The sequence below is a fragment of the Hoplias malabaricus genome, chromosome 4 (genome assembly GCF_029633855.1).
Source record: "Hoplias malabaricus isolate fHopMal1 chromosome 4, fHopMal1.hap1, whole genome shotgun sequence".
NCBI classification, from domain to species: domain Eukaryota; kingdom Metazoa; phylum Chordata; class Actinopteri; order Characiformes; family Erythrinidae; genus Hoplias; species Hoplias malabaricus.
Window position 1 is genome coordinate 57,080,532 of NC_089803.1, and position 27,669 is coordinate 57,108,200.

A 27,669-nucleotide genomic window follows, 5' to 3' on the forward strand; every position below is an offset into this window, starting at 1 on the left:
GAGAACTGACTTTTATACCCTTCTTCTCTCAAACAAAGAGCTATAGTCACTAGCATACAAGTTCCACATCCACAAAATGACCCACTCATCAAAGAGAAGGAAATCTCAGATTACAAGTCATCATACAAGTACCAAATAAATGTGTTTTACTTTTCACAGAGCACAGGACAATAGAAATAAAAAGGAGAAATATTTGGTGTTTTAGTTATGAATTTATATGAATTTCTCTTATCAATAAAAAACTAATGTACATTCAACTGCACAACAAACATTATGGAGATGTTAAATTATTTGACAAACAGCCTGACTAAATCAGTCATCAAATTATCACAGAGCATCAGCCTGTGCTTTTTAAGTCCATTCATATAATGACAGTCATAGCTTGACAGCAATTTACTAAAAGTAGTTTTGGTACTTGAAAGGTTGCCAGGCAACTGGGAATATAATCAATGCACCATAGCCAAATCTCTCAGGGTGCTTTTGTGTTTCTTTGCTTTGTGTCCTGGCTTCAGAAATTCTATTTTTCTCTTCTTAGCCTCGCCCTTTTTCTGGTGCTTTTTAATCTTATTTCTTGCAGCAATGTGGGGATTGGTGACAGCCTGAAACACAGAAAAGGAAAAATGTGAATCAACAGCTGCAACTCAAAATAAAACTAATGACACAGAAAAGTGTCCAGCTCGCATGGGGATGGACTGTGGTATGTTTTTTGAGAAACACTTACTTGCAGGGCCTTTTGTTTCTTGCGTGAAGCTCGTCTTTGTGTGGCTTCCTTCTGCACAGCAGCAAAAGCAAGCGAGAACTTTTCTAAACCAACCAGTTTCTTCAGCATATCAATAAGCTCCTGTGCCAGATTTTTAAGTGTAGGGTCTGAAATAATCAAGGCAGATTGTAGACAATTTAGCACATGAACTCTTGAAGAATGCACTTCTACCATCATCAATCAGAGTGGCAGACATTACTATTTCCAAATCTAGTTACCTTGATCAGCATATGTGCTGTCCAGTTCTCTGTAGAGTGGAGCAATAATGGTGGTCAGGTAAGGGCCAAGACGCTCCTTGCCCAAGTCAACAGCCATGGCACCCAAGAACTTGAACACACATGTTCTCTGAGGGGGAAAAAGAAAGAATTTCAATCTCTAAATCAAAGGCTTCTTCCCAGATGATTTATTGTCTGTTTTGTTGTGAAATTTTCATCCCACATAGGGGGAGAAGATTCACCTTCAGTGGCACTTTGGGTGTGTCAGCTGCTTCTCTTTTAGCCAACAATGACATCTTCTTCATCATCCAGAGCAGAGAGGGTGGCTGATTATCATCATGCTCCTCTGCACCCTGCTCCTGTTCTACCTCATCTTCCTCCTGCTGCTCCTCCTCCTCCTCCTCTGCTTTCTCCTCTGTTTCTTCAGTGTCAATTCCTCCATCTTTTTCATTCCTTACCAAGTCACACTCTGGTGGTGAGATTAGGTAGATCACCTTGGCTACAAAGAGTAGGTTCTTTATTACCTGTTAATAAAAATCATATTAATGGCAAATTGCATTACAGTATCAGCTACACACAGTTATAAACAGTTTTAAATGTGTGCTCGATTTAGACTGTTACATTCCTTACCTGCTCTCCAGCTGCAATGTCCAGGAACTTTGACTGGAGCTGATGGCAAAATGATAAGACAAGCTCCCTCATCTGAGAAAGATAGGAAATGTGTAAAAGGGGTGTAAAGTGTGAGTAAATGTGTGTGTGTGTGTGTGTGTGTGTGTTGCCCTGTTCCCTCCTTGCTCAAAAGTAGAAGTGTACCACTCGTGTTACTACAGCATAGGTACCACAAAATGTCAAAACACAAAGTTACAGATAGGAGTTGCCCTGCATTAACATCAGGACAAAAACAGCGTTGGGAGATTCATGGCATGGGGTTCTATGGTAGAGAAGCTACATCCAAGCAATATATCACCAAGCACAATGCCAAGCATCAGATGGAGTGGTGTAAAGCACGTCACCACTGGACTCTGGAAATGTGTTGTGTGGAGTGATTAAAGTAAATGTGAGAAGCCACTCCCATTCCTGTCAATTATACTGAGATTGTTTTAGGCCATGTGAATTGGTCATCATAGACACAGAGTGGCAAATTAAAACTGCCCCACCTCCACATATAAACTTATTTAATAGCAACAAAAAGTGCTACTAGAACTTCACCTTCTTGTCCAGATTGTTTGAGAGAAAAGAACAGGCCACAGCTTGGTCTGTTTTGTGGGCATTTTTCTCTGATTGCCACAGGGACAATAACTCCTCTGGTTTCTGGGCAGCAAACAGTAGCCCAAAAATCTGAGAAGCAGTCAGCCACACCCAGGAGTGAGGGTAGCGCAGATGAGCCTCTATGTGACCTGAGAGAAAAATGTAAGTTTAGCAAGAGCACATATAAATTGTAAAATGATGGCCTATTTTTTTTTGTAGTGTGTAAGCATTACCCCATATACTAGAAAGTGTATCAGGAGGTTTGCAAATCTCCAAGAAGCCACAGTCTTTGATGAGTTTGGTGATGAGGGTGAGATAGCAGAAAAGCAACCGGTCTGCAGCCTTCTCATCTTCTTCTTCATCAATCTGAATGAGATATTACCATTATAACATTCAACTAATCAACATAATTAATGATGACTTCTTGAATTATAAATAATGGTAATAAATGGTAAAAAGGTATAAATATATTTATTATTTACGTAATGCCTGCATACATTGAAATTTATTGTGAAAATAACCACTCAAAGAGAATTTTACACAATATTCTCCTGCCCTCTTTGTTGATTTCACTCACATCGTCAAAGTTGGCAGTGCTGATCTTCTTCTCTAAAAGAGGTAGCAGAGGATCCAGCCTTCTATTAAATCCTTCACCTTCCACTTCCACAAACAGTCCACACACCTGAACCCCCAGCCTCTGCAGAGACATCTGCACACACCCGAAGAGGAATAGTACATTAGAAGTAAATAATGAAAAACATACACAAACAGTAAATTTTATTCTATTCAGTTTCCACTCACTTTTTCTCCTTTCAGCCAACTGTTGACCAAGGTAAACATGGAGTTTCGCTGCTTCACGTCTAGCTTATCCAATAATGATTTGATGGCCAGGGAGGCCATTTTTTTACAGCGTGCAGAGTCATCATTGACCATGGCCAAGGAAAGAGGCACAAAGAACAGACCACAGTGCTCCAACAGAAGTGTCTGATAACATAAAAACAAAGTAAATATACACAGCAGCTTCCACTGAATCAAAACTTAAATACTGTTAAGGAAGTAAGGACGTGAAAAATTACCTGAGGGAATGTTTGGAAAATGAAGGCCAACATCTCAAGAGCAGATTGTCTCCCGGTATCATATTCATAACTGCAGAAATGACCAAAAAAAGTGCCTTTCAGATTCATAGTGGCAAAGTTTACATGTAAACAGCAAAACTCAATTACATTCTACTGTAACTTACGTTAGCTGAGCCACAATGAAGTCAAAATGATTCCTCAGCTTTTTCCCTAGTGGATAGTCCATGAGATACTTCAGGTAGATCTGGGAGGGAAAAAACCCAAAGATTTCATTAAAACAAAGATTCAGGTTATCATCAAACCCACAACCCCAAGACCCTGGAGCTGTGTGACAGTGACACAACCTGTTGCACCACCGTGCTGCCCTCTATACATCTATCTACATATCTTGTTTTTATCATTTTCTATGGTGGTTTTCTATGGTAAGTGCAACTGGCAACTTTATAGTACATGCATAAACAAATGTGGTGATACATTCTTTGAAGTTGTGGTTGGTAGAGCTTAGCCATTAACACCATTGCCTCACAAAGCAAAATAAGGATTCAATTCCCAGCTCCTGATGGGAAGTCCCATCAGATAATAGTCCTTAGGGCAAAACTCACTTAAATCACTCTAGATAAGTTCATCTGCCAATTGTCTAAATATGAACATAAACCTGAACTTAACATACCTGTCTGCAGCGAACTCGCACTTGCTCATTTGATCCGTTTATTGATAGTTTGGCCACTTTCTTCATCACTTCCTCCATCTCTGGCACCACCAGCTTTCTGGCCAGGATCGCCTAACATCACAATATACACAACAAACACGTAAACACTTCAGGAATCACAATCATAAAAACTGCACAGGTATTCAGTCACGTCAGATCTCTGAAGAAGACCAAGACCAATTAAATCTACAAACACAAACGTGACTTTGGTTAAACTTACCCTGAGCAGTCCAAAAGCAGTGGCTTGACGACTATTATCATAGATGTCCTCCTCTGCATAACCCAGGAGCACTTGCAGCTGTGTGTCAGTGATGCGGAGTTTCGTCAAGCTCTTCACCAGAACAGTTATAGCCTAAGACGACAAAGAAGCACCACTTTCATGAGACAGAAACCACATTCACAGTGCTAAGCATTGACTGATGTTTTATGTTAAATTCGCACTATTTTAACACTTAAAAGGTGACATATTATACCACTTTTCCACATGTTAACACAGATCCCTGGTGTTTTACTGAAACACCTGTGACATGCTTTGGCCAAAACACCACAAGGTTCACACAACAGCACCATTCTCATGCTGTCTATACAACCCTGTTCAGAACAACTGGTTTCAGTGCATGTTCCTTTAAAAGGAGAATGAGCTACAGCTGCCTTTAACAAAAAAGCTCAGGTGTGAGGAGTGACCGAACAGAAGCTTTGGATTTCAGACATTTTCACTTGGTTCTCCTTCTCACTTATACTTAAAATACACTTCTTTCTCCATAAATTTTGCTGTTTGACCTCTTATTTGTACACTCACAAAAGAGCAGGGTCTTCTATTTGACAAAATGCTTTTAAAATAAATAAGGATAAATATGCTGAGGAAAGATTAATCTTCATAAAAAAAGAAAACACATTTTTCTGGATTGACTCCAAGTGGATGGAAAAGTTGCAATTCTGAAGTGGTTGGAAATTATATTTTAGAGCTTATTTGGTTCCAATATATTTGTTCCTAGTTCAGATGGAAACCTTGTTCATTGTCGCAATTTTCTTCCAGAAGATTTGTTTTTAGCTCAAGTACAGAAAAGACCTGACAAGTGGCTGCTGGTGCAAACACAATTACTGATTTGGACAACAACCCAGTGTGACACTTATTTATACTCTGACATACGTGCAGTTGAACAGATGCTAGATATCAATCCCTAGAAACTTAGAGAATCCTAAGGCACAGATGAACATAGATTTTTTAATGTTTTTAAGGTTTAATAAAATGTATTATTTAGAGCTCTATATTTAATGAGAGATGAACATTTCTCAAATATATTTTTGCACTTGCACAAACCTTGAAGCAGTTTTGAATTAGCTCAAAGTTCTCTCCTCGTCCAGCGCCTGCTTTAGCGTAATCCTTTAAAAGAACAAAAAGCTGCTTGGCAAGCTCATCAGCTTTCTGCTCCACAGCAGGCAGAGGAAACTTCAGGATCCAGATAAAAGCATGCAGAGCCTCAGTGATCACCTACACACAGACACACAGACACACAAAAGTCACATAGCACTTATATTTAAATATCCTCTGGATATATGGTGGGGGTCATAATGCATAGACAGGTGTATAACTCAAACAAATTTCATAATGTGTAATGGCATCACATGCAAGATTCTATTGTGTCTATGTCCAAATATAAAGAATATATAAAGCATATAGCAGACAAACCTTAACATGCATGGAGTTGATACAGTCAAGAAGCAAAGAGACAAAAGGGTCTAACATCTCCCGTACTGATGGCACTGAGCAGTTGATCTTAGAGGCCTTCATACCAGAGTGGAGCAGCTGGATGGAAAAATGTGTGTTATGGTTTTTGTGTGTAATATGACATACAAATATCCTGATTCTACAAAGAAATCATCATTCTTAAAGTTTATAATGGGACTAATCTGCATCAACACTGCAATTAAAGGAAAGGAAAGCCATTTTCATTTTTATAAAATGTGTTTAATAATGGCATATTCTTTTCATCTAAAAGAATTTTGATTTGTATTATCAAAGATTATTAAACGTATAACTTTTCACAAGTTGTAATGTAGAATATTAGTAATAACATGCTCCAACACAAACTGGGGCTCATCATAATGATACAATAACTCAGACAGAACACTTCGTAATCAAAAAATTTTGTCAATAAACAAACTGCTGGATTAACAGCATTCTTACACTCAGTCCAGCATCCACTAGAATGTGCATGTTGGTCTTGCAACTGATGGATGCTTTCGCACCTCCTCTCTTAGGAGTCGGGGGTAACAGTAAACAGCTGGGAGGAGGCAGACGGGGGTCTGGAGGAAGATAAGGCTTCTTTCTGTATCACAAGAAGGTACAATATTATTCATATATTACTGACTTGATATTGCTTGCTTAGATTTGTGACGGTGTGTAACATACTTGCTCTTGCTTGTGATGAGGGGCAGGCTCTGGCTAACCAGGCCGTGGCTCAGGAGTAGAATGGACTGAGGGGTCATGCTTTGGTTCAAAAGAAGTCCTGCCACCACCCTCCTCATAACACTGTTCACGCGTCTGGACACCTTCAGACTGGTTGTATTTTCCAATATCTAGCAGAGAGAGAGAGAGAGAGACTTATGTTGTTGTTTCACTGCAACTCAAATTTATCATTTGTTTGAAAATATCTGGTTCTCTATTAGGGTCAAAAGTCACACTTTTTACTACAGCCTGCCTTTGTCAGTCAGAGTGACCAATTACTGCCTAATTTGAAAGAAAGTGCTTGTACAGCTGACAGGGAAAGTGGCCTAACACAGACCAAACAAAAGGTTTTACAACACACAAAGACCTGCATGAAACAAGCCATTATAAGCTCAGGTACCACTAGGAAATGTCACAAACATGCAAGAAAGGGTTTGTTGACATCAATTAGAAACAAGTGCCAAACATGAACTTTATGAAGTGTGAAATGATAATGAAATATTCAATAACAGAGCCGTGACGTCATGTGGCATTGTTACAGGAAACTGAAAATTGGATACCAACATCTCTTGTACAATCTTAGGCCATAAAACAGGACTAAAATCATCCCTGTCAGATGAAAGATTGTTTCTTCCTAATTTTATTTGTTATAGAATTTGAAAGTTACCATTTGTATTTTATCATCATTTCCTGATGAACCAACCAACAGAAATATTTTGTTATATTAACTTCCAGTATCAGCTTAAGATTCTGGACGTATGAAGTTCAGCCTGATTGTAATGAAACTTAAGCCATACTCAAAAAAAACAACAGTTTTCTCAAATAATTCTAAGCTTGACAGACAAGCATCTAAGGCTGAGACTAGCACCTAAGTGGATTCATACCTCTTTGAGTGGCACGATCAGCTGAGTCACTCTGTCCTGGCTGCAAAACTGGGCCAACAGCTCGTACGAGTCGGAGCTCTTGCTGTGACGAGCCTCCATGGCCTTAGAGACTATGCCTTTGATATCCTTCTCCTCAGCAAGAGACCCAAACAGCTCGTTGTTGAAGATCTGTGGAGGATTTGGAAGATTCCCAACATCATCTAACTTGTAAAACTAATTCCCAGCCAATTTAAAACATATTACAGACAATATGGCTCACCTCTACTAGAATATCCAAGCAAGGGTCGAGATCTCCTGCTTTCAGTGATGGTCTCAGGACTGCAAGCAGGTGGTATACAGTGTAGGTCAGCACATGGATCTGTAGAACAAAACGAAATTACTACACATCCCTTCAGCAGTGAATTGGTTTATGTGCAGTGCATAAGAGCTCAGAGATTTTAAAATCTTACCTGGTAACCTTTTACAAGAACACCTTGCATCTCTTTCAGAAGATACTGCAGGTAGCGAGAGCCCAACGCCTCAATTATTTTGATCAGCGTGCTTCGCGCTACATCTCGAATCTCTTGGAATCGGCTCTTGAGGTGGACACACACTTTCAGCAGAACCCTGTATATTCAAACGTCATGAAATATAACACCTCCAAAATGATGTGGAACAAATTCTTTTTACATTATATAGTTCATTGTAAGTTGAGGACTTTTTGTCTTTGCATGATAATTTGCATCTATGATTATATAACTGTTGATTACCTTTATTTTTATGATTGTATTTGCCCTTTCCGTGTTAAACAGTTTTAAATTTCTTGTAAATCAACAAGCCTGTCCATGTACTGGATTTTCTGTTTCATTTACAATCTCCCCAGCATTTCTAGACGGAAAACCTACATTATAATCTTTCCATACGTCAATCCAAGGACGCTTGTCTTAGCTCATTAGTGTTTAGTGTGTACAGCCTGTAATTAGACAGTCTTTTTTAATTAAGTATATTTATGAAAAAAAAATCAAAATCAAATGAATCTGCATATTATCTATTTATTGTGTCTGAACTAATGCATGTCTGTGTTATTCTAATGTTTTGCATAATGGTTTACATGTAAAATGTTATGCCTGCAATACATTTACATAAAAAGATTTTGATATACACTCACCCAGGTAAGTTGGATTCCATGACTTCCTGTGGAAGAGACTGCATGAGTCGCACCATAGCGAAGGCAATAGGGACTCTCGCAACCTCTTCTTCCTTCACATCCTTCGACTTCACTGTCTTATGTTCATCATCTCTCTTCACCTGCACATAAAACGAAACATCACTTTCATTTACTAATCCATAAAGCATGCTTGTGTTTTAGCCCCTTTAAACGCAAGGTGCCTGCACGTGTGCCCACAACATCACATAACTATATCACTTACATGTTATTTTCATAGTTGTTAGCAATATCATAATAATGTATTATTACTGTGAGGAATATTGTCAATATTGTTGTTTTTTTTTTTTTTTTTACATATCAACACTTAAAAAACACTGACCACTTGTATAATTATGACTTGTGTAGTTATGTATAGTTATAGACAGAGAAAGTAGATATGATATTATGAATAAACATTTTTTGGGTGCATTTTATCTGTTTCAGTTTATCAAAGGGAAGGTCTACGATTGCGGGGAAATGCTATTCTCTCTTGGCTGTTTATGTTCAGAATCTCCACGTCTTTTAAAGTGGAAAGGTATGTTTGAGAAGAAAAACGACCGTTCTTTGAACATGGCTGAAGTCGAACTTCTCTGTAAGTTTTTATAAAATGTTGGAAGTACCAAAGTAAAACAATTTGTAAACCAAGTTGTTTTGTAGCATGTTCAGTAATGCAGTTAGCTGTTTCCCAAATTTGGAAATGTTTTCATCTGGAATGATCAGAAACAGCAAAAATAAGTCAACATTACCAACCTGTGCAGTATTGCAATATGCTCATCTCGGCTTGTGCTTTTGAATGTCTGGAGCGTCTTTTCTCTCCCATGAGCAAAGAGAGAAAACCTAAAATTCTGAAGCGAGTTTTTTTTTTTTTTTTTTTTAACTAATTTACAGCCACTGGGGCTTCGTAAAAAGGAATAGGGGAGGAAACGTCTTCTGAATTTTATAAAAAGTTTTTTTATTACAATAGTGAATGTCACACGAACAAAATTTCCTGTTACAAATAAAGTTAAAATATGATGCATTATGTTTTTGCCTTAATGCCTATAAGCCATAGTGTTGTTGGAGTTATAGTGCTTTAGGATTACTGTGAACTGACCTTTGCGGTAAGGCACTTATGTAGTCTGGGCAGGATGCTCTGAGTAACCGTTCTGTGAATGGAGGAGATGAGAGCCTCCAGTTCCTCTTTGCTCTGTGGAAGGCCACTGCTTATTACAGGAGTTGCTCTTTTCAGCTGACTCTGTTTGCCTTCTTTAGATTTCCCAGTGTCACTGGCCCCTGTATCCATGGCACTTGTCTCAGAAGAAACGGCAGTAACTTTGGCACTGGCATCGGCATTACTGGTCTCCATAGCATCCTCAGCATCACTCTCATCTGACTCCATGGCTTCTGCTTGCTCCTCTTCTTGCTCGTCAGCATCAATCACATTTGACTCTGAAGAATAGATTAAACACAGTAACTTTAAGGCATAAATTATCATATGTGAATATGAATATCACACTGAAACAGTGCCACACTTTATTAATGTTTATGTAAATGATCTGATTTACTGTGCTTATTAAAACATGTGCTATATTTACCAGCTTACATTGCTCATTATTGTATTTCAGTGGGGTCCAAATCATAAATCAAATCTTTGTTTTATAAGAAAATGTATAAAATCGAAATGTATAAAAATGAAGAAAAATCTATTCAAGAATTCCAAGTCACTCTTTAAATTATATCGATACCAGACACAAACAGGTCATAAATCTTTTCACCCACTGAAACTATTATTTAGACACTTGACTGGATACAAACTACACATAACAGGCCTTGGTGTCCAGGCTTGAGTGCATGTTGTAATTAAAGAAAAATAGTGGAACATAGGCACTAAGAAGAAACTTTACATTCAATGTATTATGGCAATAATGGAATTCATAATGAGCAACCGTGTATAAAATATAAAATAAATGCAAACTTAAAGGAAGCATTTCCACTGGTAGTTTGGACCATGCCATATGTCCTGAATTGCATGTTTATTGCCTTAACCATTAGTCATTGCCCTGTACTTAAGCATTTGTAGGAAATTGTGAACGTGTCCATCAATGAGCTAAACTGAACCTGAACTGGAGGGGTCAGACTGTCCATTGTCCATTCTAAGTCACTGATAACGGTAACAGCATGGCAGCAAGAGGGCATTTTGTTATTTAACAGACTCACCATCTGCCTTTTTATTCTTGGCAGCCTCGATTTCTTTGCTCAGAGTCTCATGGTCAAAGTGGAATGCTTCCAAAACAGTCACCAGCAAACTGTATAATGGGAAGTTACAGAAAAATTAGCTTCATAATCAGAATGAACTTAACTAACTGAAAAATACAGAACAGATCCCCACCTCACAGCCAGCTTCTGCTCAGCTAGCCCCATGTGTAGCACATGAATAAAGTGCTTGAGGTAGTAGAGATATTTGGACCAGGTAAGACGCTTGCACACTGCTCCAATAACTTCTACTGCTGCCGATATCACAGCTTCATGCTACAGACCCAAACGATATTATGCTGTTAATACCAGGTAATATGTAATATCACACTAATACCACACAACACATACAAATAATCAATATCCACTGATTCAAACATTTTTTAAATAGGTTCTCACAACCTTAAGGAGTTTTTCATCAAACAGAGCAATCATGGCGTAGGGCATAATGTAGTTCTGCATGGAACGAGAGGACATGACGACTGTGCCTTCAGTCAGCTGCTTAGCAAACTTCCGGAGTGCTCGCCCTCTCCGGTGGACCTGCAAAATAAGTACACACTTTCATGAGTTCCCTGCTCTATAACAGAGCGTTTACCGTTGGAGGTGCACTGTCCTGCACATTCTAGTATGGAAATGACCCACTGTTTCGTCTTTTCAAACTGAGCGTGAAAAGAGTGAAGTGCATTTGTGCCTGTACCTGAATGTGTTTCATGTGCTCGAAGAAGTCAGACTCTGGGTCAGTGTAGTTAGTGAGCTGCACCAGGTCTCTGAACTCAGAGCGATCAGGGAAGGTTTTAATCAGACAGGCCAGAACTGTGGTGTAATCATTCCTCACACTCTGTAGAAGAAAAGAACAGGATTGGTCTAGGAACCAAGAACTACAATATTGTGATTACATGATGCTTCTTTTTATTTCTGCACAGTGCTATTTCAAAATACATTTACAATACATTACTACACATTAGAATTTCTACAAGGTCAACTGTACTCTTGGTGGTATTTTGTAAAGTTTTCAAAAATTTGGAATTTGTTTTATATTAAAATTTTTTGGGAATTTTTGAGGATTTTGGTCTTAAAAACTATTCACCAAAAATATTAGACGCTTTATTCAATATATTTTTCACAAATCTGTAAACAGGAACTTATAATAAATACCACACTGCAATTCTAAACAGGGATTGTTTTGTTAGGTCTTGCTCATTACAATTTGTATCCACTTTAGAAATAAGACTTTTCTATTTCAATTATTACGTCAGAATCTTCTATAACTCATGGGACACATGATAATCACATCTACACACATTAATGTAGATGTTTCTATGTGCAAGTACCTCTGTCTTGCTCTTCAGACCCCTCCTCACTGCATCCAGCACTGTGTATTGAACAATGTCTTTATACTCCTGCTCAGGGCAACCCACTGCAGCCAGCTGTGTAATTACAGCCGACAGACACAGAATGGCGCTGTCCGCAAGAGACATGTCCCCAACCTAGCACACAAAATAAAAGTATATGTAGAATACAAAGCACGACAATAATTGAAAAAATAAAATAGAATACACTCCATAATATAGTCAAGAAAATGAATGCTATGACACACACACACTTCTACTTACCTCAAAAGAGTGGAAGCAGTTGTGCATGACAGCAGTGAGATATTTCATGTCCAGTACACTCATCCCATTTATGTGTTTAATGGCCTTCTGGAAAGCCAGCAGACGCACGTCAAAGTGGATTTCATCCAGATGCCGCCTATCGAAAGCATTGAGCTAGAGCAGAGTAGAAGGGGGAAAAGGAGAGAGCAAGGATGAGGCTCAAACTTTGAGAAAGAGTTTTCAAGGTATTAATCAGAAATTTCCAATACAAATGTAAGTAGCTGCTGTTTAACCCCAATTAATTATACAGCAACACCAGTGAAATAAAAAAAAAAATTAGATTTTTAGATTGTTATCTGCTGAAATGAGAAATGTCTCTTTTCCAAGTAATCGCATAGGAGTCCTCATTTAGTGTGCTGTGACATCAGCGGGTCCTTGGTGTAAGGCAATCAACCAGTCAATCCATCGATAAATAACTAACATTATTGCTGTACAATTAAATATGTATGTCCCAAAAAGATTCTATTCCAAGTACATTTGGAGCATTTTAGTGACCTCTTACCTGCACGACAACATCTGTAATGTAATTCAAGTCACTGTTGAGCTCTGATAGAGTCTGTGAAAACAGAGAAAGAATGGAGTTGGTGAGTTGTAAAGGGATTTGTTGAAGGCTGTAAGTGGAAAAAGCTCTGGACAGTTGGTAGCTGACCTGGAAGATGTCACACAGCGCTTGGCGGGACTGTTTGTTTTGGATGACTGATAAGAGTTTACTCAGAGGTTTCAGGAACACACTAGGTTCTGAACATTGCTTCAAGAGGTTGTGCACTGTGCCCAGGATGTCCAGCTCCATTTCCTGTAGTACAGAAGAAGATATTTATACACAAAACAAAATAATAGTCAACAAATCTAAGGCGTAGCTCTTTTATGGATAAATATTAAACCTCAGCATTCTTTGGTTTGTGGATATAAGGCAGCAGCAGACTGATGATCGTTGAGCTCTGCTCCTTATCAGTGACAAATTTGCTGATCCTGGAACAGAACAAAATCTAATTTAGTCGATTTGACTGGGGGCCCCAGGTCAAAAAGTATATGAATGCGATATGCAAGTACACACATTTGCACACAAAACCTAATAAACAATTACTGTCTATTTTAACATACTGTGAAACACATGTGACTTGTGCAAATGGTACACCCTTTTCAAATTTATGTTTAAAGTTTGTTACTCAAAATTTTGTTTATCACAACCAATTACTACCAGATATGCCCTGGTTTTGGACACAGAAAAGTTGAGCATACATGGAAAGGACGTTAAGCTCCTTGACGACTTGAGCTCGGAACTTCTTCTTTCTGAGGCGATCCGAGTTGAGAACTACTCCACTGAGGTACTGCAGCAGAACAGGGATGTGAGGTAGGAGCAACTTTGATCCTACAGTCAGAGAGTCTGAACAAAGGGGAAAAAGACAAGGAGAGTGCGTCTGAGAGAATGAGAACTTTCCTCCAATGGGATATTCTAAAACACTGCATGCTCTGTACCTGTGGAGCTTGGAGCAGGCTCAGGGATCACACAGAAGTTGACGCTTAGCTCTGTCTCATTCTCTGAGGATTCAAAGTCTGGTGTGTTCAGCAAGCTCTCACAGATGTCCATCACCATGACCGCTGTGCTGGCAGAGATGTTCTTAGAGGACAGCAGAGCGAAGACATTGAGCAGAACATCACACTCCGGGTGATCTGGTTTCTGCTTAGCCAGCAAAGGGAAATATCTGGCAATAATACAAAATAAGGCAATTAATACAAAATAATTGAACATGAATCTCATACAAAGCCAAAGCTACAGCTCATTTACCTACAGCACTGGCCAAAAACGAAATCTGTAAACATTGCTACATTTGTTGTAAATATGCCTACTCTTGTTCTAAAGTTCTGCAGCAGTGGTCACTAGACTCAGATTTTCTGGTTTAAATGTTAAGAAATATCCCATTCAAATTACAAATGCTAAACAAGAACGTATCAGCATTTGTAGGGCAGCTGTGGCCTAATGGTTAGAGAAACGGGTGACAGAACAGAGCCGTCCCCTCCCTTAATCCACACCTGAGGTACACATTAACAAGGCACCCATCCCACAACTGCTCCCTGGATGGCCAACTGCTGCTCCAGGTGTGTGTTCATTGTTCACTGTGAATGAGTGTTCACTACCACAGAAGGGTTCAATGCAGAAGTTTTACATTGTACACTTCTTTTGTGAAGAACCATAACTGCTTTTAACTGTCTGTAGCTCATAACACTGAGACTGGATTTTACAAATTAAATGGGACAAGCTTAACACTAATTTTAACAAAGTACCTGGCTTCTGGTCTGAATACCTAACCTCAGCTTGGCTTCTTCCCTCTGGCTGAAGGGGTATTTTTAAGAAGGGGAAGGGAAAATCTAATATCAATTCTATGCTAAAAATAATAGTTTGTGGTCTTCATGAAGAATGTGGAGAATACAGCAGTGCTTGTTTTTAATCATTCTCTAAATTGGTTGAAATCAAAGAACCGTATTTTGTGTTTTTGAAGTTTGTGTGTGCTAAATTCACCTGGCATTCTTGCTCCAGACATGAATAAGCTTAAGCAGAGGTGTGGGAGCATATGGGCTTTCTGTAGGTAAACGGCACACCTAAAGAACAACAAGACAAATATGTGCCATCTCATAGACTTCTAAAGAATAACATGACAAATATGTGCCATCTTATAGACTCTCTCTCTCTCTCTCTCACACACACACACACTTTTTATACCTGAGGCCAGACCACAGCTTGGAACACAGCATCAAGTTCATCAGCAGTGAAGCTGTAGGACTCAAAGCTGTCGAAGAAATCTTGAATGCGCAGAAGACCTAGTCTCCTCAGATTCTTCAGGGGGCTGATACAACCTGCCTTCAGCTACACACACACACACACACACAGGACACAGCATAATGCAGTCAACTTCAAAGACATCCCAGCTGTTTTATAGTACACTAATCTGCTAGTTTTTAGACATTGCTATGACACCTGTATCTGAGAAATAGAGAAACCTTATTATCTAATACAAATTCAGGGGCCTAATCCATGCTCTTAAAATAACTGAAACTCACCTGATCTCTGTGCTCCAGCAGGCAGGAAACAGATGCAGTCACACACAGCACAATCTGTAGCAATTTGGGGAGGTAGGAATGGATCAGGTGACCCAGTTTGTTGAGCACTGTCTCGATAACATTCATAAGGCCGTGCAGACGACCCAGAGGAAGAAAAGCAGAGGGGTCTGTCTCAGAGACAGCCCTCTCCACTGCAGCTAAACTAGCTCCTACAGAGAAAAAACAATAAAAGATGAATACAAAAAATTTAAAGGGTAACAAAAGAGAACACATGCAGAGAACTGTACATATGTTTATTATCCTTTTTAACCTAAACTAGTGTTGACTGTCAAAGCTGAATATCCAGTAGGTGAATGTACCTTCACTGTGGTGAGAGACAGGTTCCAGTAACAGGTTGATGAACATAGCCAGCTCCTCAGACTGACAGCCAGCAAGAAAACGTAGAACAATTGAGGATCTAGATGCAGCAACAGCTTTACCCTGAAACTTATTTCCAGCCTTTGTGCGCATCCGCCCATACAAGACCCTACACAAAGTCAACCCAGAGCCTTCATTAATAACACATATACACACATACACATATATAAAACTCAGTAGCCCAACTGAATTAAACAAACACTCAACAGACCTCATAAGTACAGGGATGAGTTTTTGACGGTGTGAGGCAAGCACCACTGTCCCATCCTCAGATATGTTGAAATGAACAATCTCATCTTTAAAATGCTTGTCTTCCAGCAATCTTTCCAGATTCTCTCTGAAAGGAAGAAACGTTACATTAATCGTGTGTTTGGATATTAATCTTATGTTGAGGGTGAAGATAGTGACACAATTTTTATATAAGCAGCAGGAAAAGACTATTAGAAATGACTGTTCATTTGTGTGCAAGGAGATTTTTAGCCCCCATTATTGGATTTTATTGATTGCTGTTTCAGTCATTGAGCCAGAAAAAAACACTATATAATATAAATTTAGTTTTATATTTAAATAACTACGTACTGCAAGTCAAAGCAAACCCAGTCTAAACCTCTAAGGGGGGAATAAGCCTAAGGCCACAAATAAAATGCCCCTTCAGAGTTATCTGTATCCCTGAAAAAGTATAGAAAGTAGGTCAGGGATCAGTGTCTGCACATGAACTTCCTAGAGCTGATGACAAAAATAATTAGCAACTGCATGGGGAAGTGAAATAAATCCTATAATGGAGTAACAGTAGCTAACAGGAAGGCTTTCTGTAATGTTAAAACTCCTGCCAAGTGTACTGAAACATGAGCCACGCTGGTAGATATCATCAGCATCCGCTCTGTACAGAAAGAGCCACAAGATTATGTTATTTTATCACAGTGTCATTAGTGTGATTGTGGAAAAGAGAAACCAACGGCAAGTCTCCCCTTGATGTTGGGGAGAAGGGCAGAAAGCTTGCACTTACTTGTAAGGGAAGATGTGCGGATCTTTGTATGTCATCAAACAATCTAGAGCTGCTTTCTGGATTTGCTGATCCTTATGGCAGAGTAACTAAAGAAGAGAAATATTTGGGGTAATGTGTTTTTTTTCGGATCTGGATTAAACAACATGAAATGTGAGGAGAATGGGAAACTCACCTGTGTGTAAAGCTCATATAAGTCAGGCTCCAGGTACAGCGCTTTGGGGTTGGTGAATTTGGAGAAGACCTTTAAATGTGCAATAAGCTGCCTGCAAAAAAGCAAGAAATAAATGTTTTGCAGTTTAGTATAAATATATGAATATGATTTGAATACTTACAATAATTTTATAAAGTCATTTACATCCTTTAGTTTCTCTAAATGGTATTTGGCACTAAACAAATGTTGTTAAAAACCTGTTTATAAACAAATCAACACATTTCCCTTTTCCAATAATGGCAGCAAGTGGTTAAACATCCCTGAAATTGTGTGTTGGTATGGTCCAGACACTTTAAAACCTTCACTTATTTACACTTGATTCACAGGAAAGAAAAAATGTGTTATAATATTTTAAATTGTTTTTCCAGAGGCAAGTTTTTTTTAATTGTTTATTTATTTATTTTGCCAATAGAAGATTCACTTGAAGTCTCAAATAAATCAGAGTATATTTAGAGCTTTCTGTGTGCTACCCTGTCTCTTATCACTGTATAAACAATGTACAAGGCTTCCCATATTATATCTAGCATTTGAGAGCTGTACTCAGATTGTGGCTTGGAGCAGTAAGGGCTTATCCCTGTTTCACCTGCTTAAATAACCTCCTCTGTCCCAACATTTTGTTTTTTTGACTGTTGCCGGCATCATATACATTTGTTTATATTTCGCAAAATGCAAACAAGTTGGTCAATAAAAATTGTTGGGAATGTTTTCTTTCTGCATTTCGAAGTAAATAAAAGCTTCAAGACAATTAACACATCGCAGATTCTGTTTTTAATTGCATTTTACAAAATTTGTATTTGGTAAGAAGTACATAAAAACGGCATTATTGTGTATCAAGGCATTAGAATGGATCTTACTTGGCTGCTGCTTTTCTTGGCATTTTTCTCTCTGGTTGTTTGGACTCTTCTTCCTCCTCCTCCTCCTCTTCTCTCATGTTCACATCCTCCTTTTCAACCTCAGAAATATCTTGCTCTGATGAAGAGTGACTTTGCATCAGATTCTGAGTGGGAGCCACCAGGAGATCAGCAGAATAAAACTCATTCCTGTTATTTAATTAAAAGACAAACAATGAGGAAGAAATTACACAGTGGAGCATGTTCACTGATTTGAATAATAACCAGTAAAAATTAAAGAAAATTTGAGAGCTCAGATTTTGATGAAACAGGAATACAAATATGAATTTCATACAAATATATATAGTTGAATTGAGTTGAATATATATAGTAGTAATCAGTCATTCAAATTTGCACCTCTTAACCTCAGGATGTCTCACAAGGCATAATACACCAGATGCTCATCATGAATGGCCAACAGTTCCTTTCTCAGCCACATACAAAGTACACTTTTCATTCATTCATCATCTGTAAGCGCTTATGCAGTTCAGGGTCACGGTGGGTCCAGAGCCTACCCGGAATCATTGGGCGCAAGGCGGGAATACACCCTGGAGGGGGCACCAGTCCTTCACACACACTCACACATTCATTCACACACTCACACCTACAGACACTTTTGAGTCGCCAATCCACCTACCAACGTGTGTTTTTGGACTGTGGGAGGAAAGCGGAGCACCCGGAGGAAACCCACGCGGACACGGGGAGAATACACCAACTCCTCACAGACAGTGACCCGGAGCGGGAATCAAACCCACAACCTCCAGGTCCCTGGAGCTGTGTGACTGCGACACTACCAGCTGCACCACCGTGCCGCCCCAAAGTTTCTATACCACAACCTTTAAAATCACCAAAGAAATGAGCTCTTTGTTAGTACGCTTTGCCATTTTTGAAAAAGGTGGTGGGGGGCAGATTTTGTCAGTATTCTCCAAAAGTATGCCACTACAATAGAATGAAAATTACACTGTTACATTTAATACTCAAAATGTAAAATCTCAACTGTAAGAACAATTGCCCTCTAGAAAAATTCAGATTTTCTATCTTTTCTGTTCCTAGTAATGCATCAACCCCTGTCCTTACAGTTACTTCCTAGGAATGTTGCTCAGTCTTGTTAATTGTACTGTCAATCTTTCTGGCTCTTCATTAGGACCTTCCTAAATAAAACAGTACCCAAAGAAAATTTCACATGTACACATTGCTATGATCAACATCGTGGGTCTAAAGACACTGTATATGTGGATATTAAATGTAATGTTTTTATGCTCGTGTAATACCTACACTGAAAAAAATCTAGGCATATATCCAGACATTACTTTCACAGACCTGATAAAGCGCAGCAACAGAGGGCTGAGCTCTCGGCTGCGTGGCTCCACTCTGTCGGGAAACTGGGCCATGGCTCTCCACAGCAGACCGCGGAAGTTAGTGAAATCTGTGCGCTCACTAAGACTGTCCACCTTCTCCAGCTCCTCCAGAAACAGAACACCTACATCTCCACTCTCTAACACATCTGTGCCAGGGCCTCGCACACGTCCTGAGACTTCACTCCGATTACTGCCATCATCCTCGTCCTCCTCCAGGAGTTCTTTCTCTGAAAAGCAGACTGTTATTAGGCAATTTCTAATAGGTAAATCACTGAATATTATGAAATGCTGAATATTCAGGGTTAAATTAATGGAATAGCTCCTGACTGAGAACTCACCAGCCAGGCCAGCAACCATCTCTAAATGTTCATAGAAGACCTTCCAGAACTCCTTGTTGTCCATACTCCTGGCATGAGTCCTGGACAAATGAAAGCTCATTAAGTCCAAACCCAAAACAGAACACAAAAACAGACCTGAAAGACCATATGTTAGACTCAATGTCTCCAATGATCATAGACTCACGCAAGCAGATCGATGACAGCATCCCACAAAGGTCTAAAATTTACAAACAGCATTGCAATTAGATATCGTAGGGGAACCTGTCAACAAAAAGAAAATCATCAAGGTCTGTCCCAGCAGTATCCCAGAAGTAAACTGTTTTGTAGTCAAGTATTAACTTTGTTTTGATTGTCTAGTGTAGAGGCTGTGCAGATGCTTCCATCTTGAATTTTCCCTTGCATTTAGCTGCTAATTTGCCTTACATCTATCAAACATGACCAATTCCAAACTGCAGCATTTTTTGTGTTTGAGTCAAATCAACTGTTATGGTTTTGTCAGCCTAAAGAATGCAAATAAATTCATGTGTTTGGCTGATTTTAACATATCTGTAGTGGGGGAGAAGAGAGAAAAAAAAACAAATGTGATTCTGGTTGGGTATATACAAAATAAATAAATAAATAAATACAATAAAATCTGCTTGAGTGAATGAATCATAATTAAAAATGCTAAGTACCAAGAGCCCATTTACACCTGTACTTAGTAATGACTTGAGCATCAGCGGATCATCTATAGATGACTATAAAAATAAACTGGATTCATTAAGTGTTCTGTACCTGGTGAAAGTGACCCTGGGGAAGGCAGGGTTGGACCAGGTCATGGCGCAATTTGCGCAGATGTAGCAGTTTCTCTCTGTAATCCTGCACTGTGGCTGGAACCTGCTCAGCCTGCAGGCAGATGGCAAACACTGTCTGCACACTTAAGCTGTCCTCCCCCTGTGAAGAAAAAAATTCCATGATCATACATCTAATCCAATATTCATTTAAAAAAGGTCATAAATAAATATATTACATGAGCAAAGAGTCACAAAATAAGATACCTCTGTTGGTTTGGGAAGTTCTGCTTCAAAGTGTGACATAATTCTCAATGTCAGAAAGCGAATCTGAAGAAATAAAAAAAAATAACAAAATAAATAAATACAAAATAAAAAACCTGAAAATCATACCGTCTTAACTATATCATCCAGCTCTAGATTTACATCTCAATAACTGAATTATACAACCTTTATTTAATCTGTGCAATTCTCCTTTATCAGACAATCAAGGAACTATAACAGTGATTAGTTTTCTGTGTTCGGAATCAAAAAAACTATAATCTCACCTTGGAGATGTTGGAAGAAAAATTTGAATGCAAATTCTGATACAATTCTAGCAGGGAATTATGGGATAGCTGGGTTGAGCAGCCATTGAGTGAGAGTCGAGTATAATAGAGGTCAGCCAGTAACAGTGCAGAGCGATCAGCCGGGAATTTCCTTGGAGAAAAACAAATAAAATCACATTCCTAGGAATCTCGTAATTGAAGTCTACAGTTACGTGAAAAGTAACTATAATCACTTACTCAATGACACGCCTGACAAGCTCATTTGGGAGAAGAGATAGCACCAGTGCAGTTTCTTTAAAGCTTAGGAGAGTTGTTAGAGCTTGCCTGGCTACAAACAGTCCTCCTGAGGAGACAGGTAAGACCATGAAAAAAAAAACATCTACATCCACTGGACTACATAAAACAAGGGCACAATGATGAAATGTTAAAAGAAGAGATACAAATATATATAAAAATCTAAAAGTTTGCAAGCACCCCTCGTTCACAAACTCAGACACAAAGAACTCACCTCTGCAGAGGGTTTCGCTGAGCACTTCATGTAACAGTCTGTTCAGCAAAGCAGTGAGAGGAGGAATCACACTGGCTGCTTCCAGAGGCCTGCAAAACAACATACATTTCATTATCAGTATAGAATAAACATGTTAAGGATACCATAAAGACGGGCTGAAATTACTAGATAATAAAGTCAACTTGAAATGTTGGAAATTATTAATTGTTAGACGCGTCCCTAATAGCAGAAATTTCCAAAGTCTGTTTGAGGACAAAGTCTCCATTAACTCTTAATTACTTACATTTACTTATAATTTTTCCTTTTATTTGATTTCACTGTATGACTCATCTGTGATCTCATCATAACTAAAGACAAATTATGAATGTATACATGCTATAATGCCAAACACCATCCCTTAAACGTAACAAAGTTAGGAATTAAACAACTAACACAACACATAAGAGACTAAGTTTAGTTTTGTCTTTTTAACAACGAAATCAAATTCAATATTATTCTGTTTAATGTGTTTATATTTTACATTTTACTAGCACCCAAATATGCAGCTTCTGGTATACTGCAGTATCCGGCGCTGAATGTTTTTGCTAACGTGTTGTACAAATTAGTTAATGTGCTACAACCCATTTTGAATCTGTAATGTATGAACCTGAACTTATTAAACAGTTTATTTATAAATTAACTTGTTTATTAACTTGTTTATTATACTAGGCACACATTTTAACTGTACATCTGAATGCTCAGCAGTTGTAAAAAATGCTAGAAAAACCTCGGTCTAGAACATTTCGAAGATTGTTTAGCTCAGACACAATTGACTCAACTAATGTGAACATGAGAGGCTATAGACAGGAGCTCTTGCCTGAGGTGGGGCAACAGTACCAGGGCTGCCCAGGGCTGAGAGAGATCCAAAAGAGGCTGGTCCTCAGGGATGTCTATGAGAGAGAGGATGATCTGAGGAACAGATCCTGTCTGAGGCTTCTCCATATCACAAAACCTGAACAAGAATATCAATTAGTGACCATCCTTCACAAACCTACAAAATGTGTGTGCAGATATGCGTTATTACTTTAAAAAAACGAAAATATTTGTTATTCTTGTCAAATCTAATGTAATGCTTGTAATTCTTCTAGAAGCTGCAAGCCATGTCCTCACCCTAATGGCTGTCCAGTGAAGACCAGTGGGTACTTCTCAAAGGCCATTGAGCCATCAGTGGGCGGCTGTGCTTTTGCCATGATCAACCTGACCAGCAGCTCCAGAGAGCGAAGTCTGCTCAATGAGTGCCCACTGCAGAGGAGCTTCTCCACAAACTGCAGAAGACTGGGCAAAAAAAACTGCAGACACAAAGCATGCGTTTACCCATTGATTATATGTCTGTACAAAACAAAGCAAGAAATGTAAGAAAAAGGATTAACAAATTATTTTTCCAAATCAAAGATTTCAGTTGTCATTTGTTGCTCTTTGTTGTTTTCTTTCTCTTGCAGTGATGAAAGGATATTTCTCTTATTCAAACCTGCTCAAATTGCTTCATTTCAAACATTTCACTGCCTAACTCCAGAAGGAGATCTTGATCCATCCCACTGGTGAAGACCTAGGACAGCAATGAGGGGGAATAAATAATTAATCAGAATATTTTATCACACACACACACAAGATATAGTTAAACACATCCTCTCTCACACCTTTTTCACTAGTTCTTGAATAAAGCTGGCTGGAAGAGCTACATTCTCCCCCAGGAGAAATGACGAAACCACTTGTAGCAGTAGCTGGCAGCAGGAGTAGGACATGCCTGGAGTTTGGACCAGTTGGACCAGTACCTGCAAATCCAAAACAAAAACAGCAGTTTATATATATATATATAACACATTCCTGTACATGGGCCTGAAAGGCATAGAGGCAGATATCATTACAATTTGAGTTTAAATATCTGAGCAAATTGATCCAAACTGAAGCACACGTTTATTTTTTGACATTCTGTGAAGTTATTGACCACAGCATGTCATGTTAAAAACTAGTTTATGGTGATGAGAAAACAATACGTGTAAAAAAATTAAGGAGTTATACAAGGTAAAATCTGTTGAAAATTTAAGCAGACTGTGAGAACCATAATGTGAAATCTGACCTGAGGTCAGTGGCATCCAAACCTGACCAAAGCCTTTAAAGGCTAAGCACCAGTTATATGAAAGTGTCAAACAAATAAATACAGTGGAATTTGAGTTCCTATCTTGTGTTTATTGACAGTCAGAAAACATGTTATTTCCTTACTAATTCAAGGAATAAGATTTAAAAGAGTGTTGGTCCTGCCATAACGGTGTTTTACCGTGGCGTTGTTCAAGAATTTCCGTAGCGAACTTGGGTTTTTCCATCAATTTAATAAAATTGTCAGTTTTAAAGCAAATTAGGCTGCTATTTTCATTTTAATTCATACTTATATATGTCAGTAGCTAAAATAATGTGAAATATTCATGGAGGTCCATTAAGTGGTGCTTAGCCTTTAAGGGCAGCTGAGCCTGTCCAGATCAGACCAACAGGTTTTAACATATGATGCTTACCTCACAGACGTCTTGTGGTTTGGTGATCCTGGCTCCTTTTCTATGTGATACCAGTGTGTGGTAAACAAACAAGATCCTTTCCATGTGCTCACTGGCCTGGTTAGGGTCATCTGCCTTCAGCTTTGGGAGCAAGTTTTTTATACAACCCTATAAACAGAAAGAGCAACATATAAACCACCAATATTGTCACAATACTCATCACATTTTATCATAAAATAATTGCCAGATGAGAGGTCTGTGTCTATTCTTTCCTTTTGCATGCCAAGTGCTTTACCTGTATTGAATCCCAAAGAACCAAGAAATGTTCTTTTTCAACATAATTGGCTGAAGACTCTGCCATTTGATCCAGAGCTTCTTTAACTGCATCCCAGGGGAGAACACCATCCCCCTCTTCTGCTGGACCAAGCTTCTGAAGAACCACTGGCAAAGCCTGAGAAAAATAAAATACACAGTTAAAAACATGTATTCAAATATGATTCCAGGAGTGAAGCAGACATTTTACTACACACACGCAAGTGCACATTTCCTGTCAAAACTAAAAATGTAGGTTTAAATTCTGTTTAGATGAGATTAATTTTACACTGGTATGTGTGTTAATGTAAGACACAACCACACACATCCACTGTTTAGGACTCACATAACATAGGAAATATTTGTGTTTAATACAGACTAGAATATCTACTTTATTGGCATTGTTAATACATAAAATGTAAAAAATATGAAAAATTTATTTAACCATAAATTAATTTACCCCGACTGTCTTAAGAGATCCCAGTGTGTGAATGGACCAAATAAATAAACAAATAAAATAACAAATGCATTACCCAACCTACACATATAGAATTTTCCCATTCAAATAGTATGTTAGATTTAAATAGTACTTCAGATTATAGATAGTAACTACTACATATCATTCAAGTAAATTTATAGGCGCTATTAACATGTTTATATGGAACTAAAACATTGGTCAACAGACAGGCTGTTAAAACAATCCCCAGGAAAATTGTACAGAAAGACGCTAAGTAAAAATTAGCTTACAGTGTTGGCACAGGAGTGGAACATGTTGCAGACTCCTTTGCACATTTCAAATATCAGCTGCCCTACTCCTTGAGCCTTCTGAGGGTTCTCCTCCAGGTCCAGGAACATCAGGGTGAACAAAGCATCAAAATCTGGAACCTGAGCAAACCATAAGACAAATATTTATTGCACAAATTCACAAGCAGCATTGTACTGAAGTCAATAGTGCTCATTTTGACCCTGCGCAGTGTTAGACATTGGGCCCTACCTTTCTCATCAAAAAAGAGAAACTTTCAGCTGCAAAGTTGCGGATGTGCTCTTTCTTATGTGCAAGGAGTTTACTGTAAAGTCTGATGGAATAAAAAACAAAAACAAGAAATGTTACACTAGAAAGAAAAAGATTTAAGAAATGAACATGTAAAGTAACACAGTCGTTCAAGGTTCAAATATCTCCAGTGCATTTTTCACCTTTTCTTTCTCACATACTTACCTATATATCCGTGTCATATCCTTCACCATCAGTCTCCAAAGGTACTTGTAGAGGTAGGAAAGGCAGGTAAAGGACCATTCCAGAACTTCAGTATCCTGAGTTTCCAGCAACATGGTGATGAGTACAAAGAAGTCAGGAAAGTGAGGATAAAAGTCCGTCTGGAGGTCTCGAGCAAGCTGGACCACAAGACTACAGATGTGAGAAAAAGTGTTTAAAGTGGGTTATTTTTCTTGTAACACTGATACACTAAGGCCAAAAACCCTACATTCTTCAACCATTATTAATAAGGGTCTTATTTGGTAGTTTGTCCCTCCCTTTGCAGTAATAAATGCATGTGTTCTTTTACAAAGGCTTTTAAATAAATATTGTAACACATTTGCGAGGACTTTATGGAATTATACCACAAGAACATTAGTGAGGATTATTTCTAGAGCTCTTTTCGGGAGCTCTGTACCCTCATAGCTGAGACTATGATGATGCTTTGAACAATCCATGTCAGTAAGATAACAAAACATCAGCTATAGAGAAAAAGCATGAGGCAGTAATACAGTCCTGAACAGGGAATCATACACTCACAAAGTCACTCACTAAAATATGTGACCAATTTCCTATAGCCAGCCCACATGCAAGCGTGTGGCAAAACTGGATTTTGTGCCACAAAGCCACAAAGAAATAAATATATCACAACAAGATGTTGTGTGATGGGGACTTACTCTAGAAGAGGTTGGTAAGCCAGGCTGTTCTTCACTGACAGATGAGTCTTCAGACTCTCCACTATCATATTTTGGTGAAAAACCAACATGTTGAAAGACTGGCTCTTGTTCATCACCTCCTTCAGGAAGGAAGCTGTAAGCAAATTTATATATTCAACAGTGTATATCAGCAGTGGAAATGCAAGCGTAAAACATTAAATGGACCAAGTGTGAGCAGCAGTAAGAAAAAAATGCTAACACTTGTTACACTTACTGAAATGATCTGTCAAATTCAGATCCCTCCATTTTGTTAAGCCTTCAAAGAAGTAGGTGTCTACTTCCTATTAGAAACAAATCATAATAAAAGAAGAAACATTAATATATTATGGTGTTCTTGTTAGTTTATGTAAAATGAACTCTAAGTCAGCACAGTTCATAGGTGGATTACAAGCTGGAAATCAAAGCCCGTGTGTGGGGGACGCATCCCTTAAAGCTGCATTTTTCCTTTACCCAGAGGAGGCTTGGTTCATGTACTATTACTGGAACATAGGTGGATTAATATAATCAGTCCCAAAACACTACCCACATTGCCTCATAGTGAGTTGTCTTATCTTAAAGAAATGCTGCTTCCAGATGTGCTGACTCACCTCAGAATAACTTCCCGTCCGATCAATCCGGTGGATTACATCTATGTTCACATTTGCGAGTCGTTCTGAAAATGTAAGAAACTGAAAGACAATTGCAGAGATGAAAAAAGGGTTCTGATCAGCAGCCGGGTTAAATAACGTGCAATGCAATTTATTATAAAGCTTTATATTTCCAGAAAATCAGAAGAAAACAAACAGTATGTCAAATAACTGCACTGTCCATGGATCTTTTCATGGTTGTTTTTTTCTGTTGCTCAGGCTCGTGTGAGTTCTGTTGTGTTTAGTGGAATCTCACCTTATGAGTGTTTTCCGATTTGTGAGACAGAGGCTTAACTTTCAACTTCATTTTTAGCTCTTCTCTGTGTGTCCAAACAGATATCCAGTAAATTCAGCACTTTTGAAAAACAGCACTGTAATTAATATATGAACGGAGAGAAATTGTTGATGCCCATGCCGTCTCAGGGCGCCGCCATTTTGAAACAAGCTTTGATACTGGAATGCTGTATATACGTTTCAAAATAAAAGCTATTGTTTTGTTTTGGGTTATTTGCTTCAATATATTGTTGGTTTTATTTGCTGTATTTTCTTCATTATTTAATTTTAGATATATACTGAGCTAAATATATTATATATACTTTATTTGCTGTTAATAAAACGACGATGTTTATGTGCCGTTTATAATTTTCAAAATAAAAGTACATATTTAAATTAGTGTAAGTATAACTACTGTTTGTTTGTTTGTGTTTGTTTGTTTTACTCCTCT

General features: G+C 38.4%; 1 protein-coding gene across 1 annotated transcript; it reads right to left on the reverse strand.

Annotated features, from left to right (window-relative positions):
- On the reverse strand, window positions 1-27,363 carry utp20 (UTP20 small subunit processome component). Its single transcript, XM_066668600.1, has 62 exons — window positions 27,202-27,363; window positions 26,907-26,987; window positions 26,534-26,600; window positions 26,281-26,413; window positions 25,568-25,756; window positions 25,346-25,427; window positions 25,099-25,236; window positions 24,335-24,490; window positions 24,061-24,207; window positions 23,191-23,325; window positions 23,022-23,099; window positions 22,664-22,842; window positions 22,371-22,505; window positions 21,515-21,603; window positions 21,244-21,349; window positions 21,007-21,157; window positions 20,726-20,788; window positions 20,463-20,621; window positions 19,873-19,949; window positions 19,689-19,768; window positions 19,313-19,577; window positions 17,957-18,142; window positions 17,064-17,154; window positions 16,892-16,977; window positions 16,097-16,222; window positions 15,828-15,994; window positions 15,469-15,677; window positions 15,131-15,274; window positions 14,930-15,009; window positions 13,888-14,114; window positions 13,651-13,795; window positions 13,293-13,380; window positions 13,061-13,204; window positions 12,914-12,967; window positions 12,373-12,525; window positions 12,091-12,246; window positions 11,457-11,597; window positions 11,162-11,299; window positions 10,896-11,035; window positions 10,724-10,812; window positions 9,621-9,955; window positions 8,489-8,628; window positions 7,791-7,947; window positions 7,601-7,699; window positions 7,342-7,509; window positions 6,422-6,588; window positions 6,197-6,338; window positions 5,699-5,815; window positions 5,330-5,500; window positions 4,229-4,360; window positions 3,970-4,080; window positions 3,464-3,543; window positions 3,300-3,369; window positions 3,025-3,207; window positions 2,801-2,932; window positions 2,457-2,589; window positions 2,185-2,372; window positions 1,606-1,677; window positions 1,218-1,499; window positions 979-1,105; window positions 722-867; window positions 1-599 (listed from the first exon to the last, which is right to left on the reverse strand). Exons 1-62 carry the CDS (start codon window positions 27,250-27,252, stop codon window positions 447-449), a joined length of 8,430 nt encoding a protein of 2,809 aa, XP_066524697.1. The 5' UTR covers window positions 27,253-27,363; the 3' UTR covers window positions 1-446.
- Between the last annotated feature and the right edge of the window lie 306 nt (window positions 27,364-27,669).

Coding starts and splice junctions, on each gene's coding strand:
- utp20 (XM_066668600.1), bottom strand. CDS start 27,252: ATGAAGTTGAAAGTTAAGCCTCTGTCTCACAAATCGGAAAACACTCAT. Junction 7,510..7,600: donor GCTTGGATATTCTAGTAGAG/GTGAGCCATATT, acceptor AATCCTCCACAG/ATCTTCAACAACGAGCTGTT. Junction 3,544..3,969: donor TGCGAGTTCGCTGCAGACAG/GTATGTTAAGTT, acceptor TTTCCCTCCCAG/ATCTACCTGAAGTATCTCAT.